Source organism: Strigops habroptila, chromosome 4, assembly GCF_004027225.2.
Source record: "Strigops habroptila isolate Jane chromosome 4, bStrHab1.2.pri, whole genome shotgun sequence".
NCBI classification, from domain to species: domain Eukaryota; kingdom Metazoa; phylum Chordata; class Aves; order Psittaciformes; family Psittacidae; genus Strigops; species Strigops habroptila.
Genome location: NC_046358.1, coordinates 2,339,570 through 2,345,569, shown reverse-complemented (window position 1 = coordinate 2,345,569; position 6,000 = coordinate 2,339,570). Strand labels below are relative to the sequence as shown.

The window sequence follows — 6,000 nt, the reverse complement described above, 5'->3', positions numbered from 1 at the left end:
AAATGTGGATAAGCAGATTGATTTATCTCACCCAAATCTGTACTCAAAGTGAGTCCATCTGATCTCATCAGTACAAACTCCCTTGATGGTCAAAGCAAAAGGCACTTCTCAGGCATGGTTCATCTCTTAGAATAGACATGTTCATACCCTAGGATCCACAGACCTTGTCCTTGTCGTAGAACCATAGAATGGTTTGTGTTGGAAGGGACCTTAAAGCTCATCCAGTTCCAACCCCCTGCCCCGGGCAGGGACACCTTACACTAGAGCAGAGTGCTCCAAGCCCCTGTGTCCAACCTGGCCTTGAACACTGCCAGGGATGGGGCAGCCACAGCTTCTCTGGGCACCCTGTGCCAGCGCCTCAGCACCCTCACAGGGAAGAGCTTCTGCCTCAGAGCTCATCTCAATCTCCCCTCTGGCAGGTTAAAGCCATTCCCCTTGTCCTGTCCCTACAGGCCCTTGTCCAAAGCCCCTCTCCAGGTTTCCTGGAGCCCCTTTAGGCACTGGAGCTGCTCTAAGGTCTCCCCTTCAGGAGCCTTCTCTTGTCCAGGCTGCCCCAGCCCAGCTCTCTCAGCCTGTCTCCAGAGCAGAGCTGCTCCAGCCCTCGCAGCAGCTCCGTGGCCTCCTCTGGCCTCGCTCCAACAGCTTCATGTCCCTCTTGTGTTGTTGCCCCAGAGCTGGTGCAGGACCGCAGGGGGAGGGGTCTCATTGTTAACTAAAAAGAAGATCAGACAAGATGGGTGAAGCTGGTTACTTCTGAGTTCACATACCTTAGATCTCAGAAAGTCACAGTATAGGAAGCAAGAATACAAATTAGAGGGAATGTAAGCATAGTCCCCTTACTCCCTAATGTGTCCTGAAATATGGTCATGCTGCCCTGTAAGGCTAAGGTAAGAAAGGTGTTTGACACATAATACATAGAAAGGTAAATAAAAAGACCAATTCTTGCTTCTTGTGGAGGGAATTCAGCAGTTACACTGGTTAGTGTGAAACTTGGGTTCTTCGGGTCTTAGAAATGAGTGGTGAAAGACCTGTTTCCTGTTTCCAGTTTCTCCTTTCTGACAGAAGGCCAATCCTTCTGTCATAGGTACTGTACAATTCTGCTAGAACAGTGGATTTCAACACAGCAGAGTTGCTTGTTTCCCGAATTGGGAAACAGCTCTGGTGTGCATTTCAGCAGTTCTTGTATGGCCCAAGCAGAAGCTGCTGTGTAACTGCTTGTAAGTCTCTCCAGTAAGGACTGGGTTGCTTCCTGGATTTCCCTATAGATCTTTGATCTCCCAATGTCTATACATTCACATAAAAGCTCCATTCTTAACCTACTTCAAGCCTTTTTGGAGCTGCTTTTTACTTTTACAGTGCTGGGAGTTACCAGAACAGGAATAACACCATTCTGGGATTCCTAGAGTGGAATATTCTAGTTCCACATTGCCCTGAAGTGATGCTTTGCTAAATGTAAGCCCAGATTTAAATATAAACTGACTTTGTCTCTGTTATTTCAGATAATTGCCAGAAAATGCCTAGAAGAAGCAGTCCAAAAACCAAGAAGCAGTCTAAAAACTAAGGACTAAAGCACAGTCTTTTTTCCACACAGCTAATGGTTTCAGAGCTGACGTAAAGGAAATTCCTTTCTTTCATCAACAATATGGAAAAAGAAGTCACTCAGGCTCCAGAACTCCTTCCTAACCAAATATTTTTGATAACAATAGATAATATCTTCAGAAGGGATCTGAAATGTTTTTGAATAGGTTGTAATCACTTGCCATGGCAAAGAAATGGGTTTGGTGATGGAAGAGTTCATCCATTTCTGTGAGAAACAGAGGAACATCATGGAAATAAACATAGAAGAGTGAAGACAAGACAACAGAGAGAGAAAAAAAGACACTGACAAAGCTCACAGTTGTTCATATCTTTCTGTTTTATAGTTCAGGGAAAAGAATTATCCATATCTTAAACATGTCTCCATGTTTCTTAACAAACAGTAACAACTTTAGTGCAAGCTCTGTTGTGTAATGGTGGTTAACTCTTTCCAAGCAATGTTCAGAGGCTGCTCAATGTTTCTCACTCATGCAGACCCAGTGCTGAAATGGCTGTTATTTAGACTTTATATTCCACGACACTATTCCTTTCCCTTAGAATTTCGTTCCAAACATCTGAGCTCTGCCCAGGTGAAACGTCTAATCCAGTCCCTGCATCACAAAGCTCAATGTGTAACTCTGCTGCTCTGTAGTCAAGAATTGTGTCCTCCTGACTTCTCTTTGAGGATGTTCTAATTGTCACCAGGAGCTGCAATTATAATTGCAAAGCTGTGTGAATAGTAGAAACCTTTACAAAGTCTGATGTGTCCTGCAACAGTGAAAAATCCATTCATTGGTGGACTGAGGGGGACCTAAAGCTGACAAAAGAGGTGAGAGCACCACTGAAATCTGCATCTCTGAAGAAACTGAGGTTAGGTAAATCCCTTAACTGGAACTAAATATCCTTTCAGATGGATTTCAGATGGATTTCAGATACTCTCTACATGTTGGATTCCAACCTTGTTCCCATGCCTCAATCTCCCCTTAGCCTGTAGGAAAAGAACTCCAGGTTTGTCACAAACCCAACTTGTCTCAGAAGACTCTGCAGCGCTTCCACAATTTCCACATGGATGCCTTCACCTCGTTATTCCTCAGGGTATAGATGAGGGGGTTCAACACTGGCGAGAGGACCGTGTAGATCACACAGATGTGCTTGTCGGAGGGGAAGGTAGAAAAGGGACGGAGGTAGATGAAGATGCAGGGTACAAAGAAGAGGGTGACGACCATTACATGTGAGGCACAGGTAGAGAGCGCCTTCCAGTGCCCCTCAGTGAAGCGAACCCTGATTGTGACCAGGATGAATGTGTAAGATATGACCAGCACCAGGAAACAAAACAGGGATATTAAGCCACTGTTGGAAGCCATGAGCCACTCAATGATGTAGATATCAGTGCAGGCAAGCCGAATGACAACAGGCACATCACAGAAGTAGTTGTCAATGGTGTTAGGGCCACAGAAGGGGAGCTGGATCGTGAGCAGTGTCTGGACAATGGAGTGGAGGAAGCCCCCTGCCCAGCAGGCAGACACCAGGACCCAGCACACCCTCCGGTTCATGATGGCTGTGTAGTGCAGGGGCTTGCAGATGGCACTGTAGCGGTCATAAGCCATTACAGTCAGGAGGAACATCTCCGATGCCCCCACAAAGTGCAGGAAAAAGAGCTGGGCCATGCAGTCTTCAAAAGCAATGGCCTTCCTGTGGGAGAGCAGGTCCATCAGCAACCTGGGAGAGGTGACAGAGGTGCAGCAGATATCTAAGAAGGACAAATTGCAGAGGAGGAAATACATGGGTGACGACAGCTTGGGGTCAGTCCTGACCGTCACAATGATGAGAAGGTTCCCCAGCAGAACCATGGCATAGGCCAGGAAGAAGAAAGCGAAGAAGAGGACTTGCAGCTCCCTTGTATCAGAAAGCCCCAGGAGGATGAATTCAGTCACCTGGGAGAAGTTTCCCAGTGTCATCGCTTCAGCTTGGGCTCCCATAGCACAGGTCTAGGAGTGGATGGGCTGCCAAGGAAGAGAAGGGAATGTGCTACGGCTCCAAGGTTCATGGGTGATGAGAACAGGATGCATTTACTGCTGCTCTGCCTGCTACAGAAAGCACAGTGTCACATCATAAGTTAGGATGAGCAGCATTTGCAAAGAGCACCATCCACCTCTCTTCTGCTGCCTTCCCACTCCCTTTTCAGGTTTCCGGCCCCTCCACACTGACCTTCACTCTGAGCACTATCTTTCTGCATTGTAGTTGGTGTGATAAAGTGCATGCTCCCATTCTGTCAGGGAAGAATCACATCCTGCTCTCACAGGATAAGAGCCACCAATGCTGGAGGAATAGCACACTGTCCTTTTACCTGCTGGGAGTTTAAAGTGCCATGATGGAAGTGAATGTTTACCATGGTCAAGCATCGTGTCTATGATATACAGCTCCACCATGAGCTGTTCCATGTTCTGTTCCTAATTGCATTCCTCTAAGCTGATGAAAGGGCCCTCCAGTCCACTCTGAAACTAGAAATACATGCACAGAAAACAAGTTCTTCACCAATTCCTCTCTATTGAACTGCAGCTCTTTAGTATCTCAAGTGATGTCTTAGGACTGCTGTTAACAGAACATGCTCTCCTGAAGAAATTGTGGTTTCTAACAGAGCAGAAGCTGCAAAACTCTGCACAGTTTCTCTACATCTTTGTGTCTCTGGGTAATTTGTATAGTTCTTCAGTGGACGGATAACACTCACTGTCTTGTGGAGGTTGAGATGTGACCAGCATATCAATGCTTATTCTCATGAGCACCAGGAAATCACATCACACCAAGAAAACACACCAGGAAATACTTTACCTGCTCGTTTCTGCCTAAACATTTATAAATCAGCAAGTAGATTACTACTAAGAAAGCAGTGTCTGCTTGTCATATATGCCTCTTGCCTTTGCTGATACCTGAGTACTTTCCTCAGGTCCTGCTCTATTCTCTACCACTTCCTGGTAGTTTTCAACGACTGTTTTTCTTGCCCATCAAACAGGATTGCTTCACGTGGAATTGGGAATACATGTCTGCAAATCACAGCACTGGTTCAGAAATGATCTCACTTTTTCCTCTCTGCCATCCCTAGGGCTCAGAAGTCTTCCAGAGCTGCACAGAGGGTGAACTGCCTCTAGAGATCCCTGATGTGCTAGACAGAGACCTGCAGAACAGGCATCACCATCTGAGCGTAATAGCTCTAACTCCCTATATAGTTAATGAGGAGGAATAAACACCTTAAAGGCACTTGGTTTACCTTGTTTAGATCATTATACCACAGTAAGATGGCTTACACCACAGAAGATAGTCCATCTGTCCTTGAGTACAAATGGAGAGCAGATACCTGCCCCATGCTAGATGCCTACAGTGCAATCAATATTAAATGAAGCTGCCTTGAAGGATCCAAATGACCAAAACCATCATAATAGTATTTACATTTTTAATGTATATTTTTCAACAAATTACCAAGCTTTTTCTCTCTGCCTTTCACATAAACATAACCCCACACATGGGCTTTAATAATACCATAGCTGATACAAAGAATGTAAGCAAAGGAGAGGAAAAAATGATTACTACTGTACCCAGTTACTAAATGCTGCTACAACACGAACTTTGAAGTCTGAACTCCACTGCATTTGTTGTCTGAAAACATTTTAAATTATTCTCTCCAAATCTTTTTCAAGTTATCCATCCAATAGGTCAGGGCATTGTCCCACTCTTCTGCCTCCTGCTTGTCCTTGCCATATCCTTGCTCTTGTTGAAGCTTCTTTGTTTCAGGAGGTTTTCAAGCATTTTTTCTTTTCCTGGCAGGTTACAGGCAAATTTTACTGTGATGGTATCAATGTCCCATTTTCTGTCTATCACTTAGACAGAAAGATCCGATGAGGCAATATCTCCACGGCTTTCTAAGCTGACCTATGTGTTTTCAGCATCCTTCTCTCTGAAGTCCCCCCATCCCAGCACAACATATAAATACTCCTGTAACATACTAAGTACTAAACACAGGCAAAAGTGACAACTGTGTCATTACAAACTCCAAGCAGGTACCTGAGGGCCTTATTAAGCAGTTTTGGTGGCTGGGTCCCTTGGTGTGCAGCAGCATATCAATTTGCTCAATGATCTTCTGTGTGTGGAGTCCTGAAGGTTGATAAGACATGTTGATGAGACAACATGTACTCCTAAGCACTCAGAAGCCCTTTGTATGACAAAAAGCCCAAGTCTCTAGTAATAAAAACATAAATGGAGGGTTGTACTACCAATCCCTGCATTGACACAGTGTCAGGCACCAGGGAATGTTGCCTGAGATCAGAGAAGCTGCAGAGCTTGGACAGGCAGCGCAGATGGGAAATGGCAGTCACTCAGGGATAGAGTAGATCAGTGCCACATCAGGATGAGATATAAAGATAAACTAATATG

At 45.1% G+C, this 6,000-nt stretch overlaps 1 protein-coding gene across 1 annotated transcript; it reads right to left on the bottom strand.

The window, feature by feature from the left end:
* Window positions 1–2,606: 2,606 nt before the first annotated feature.
* Window positions 2,607–3,554, bottom strand: LOC115606135 (olfactory receptor 4Q2-like). The gene has a single exon (XM_030481517.1). The coding sequence runs from the start codon at window positions 3,552–3,554 to the stop codon at window positions 2,607–2,609; it is 948 nt and encodes a 315-aa protein (XP_030337377.1).
* Window positions 3,555–6,000: the final 2,446 nt, after the last annotated feature.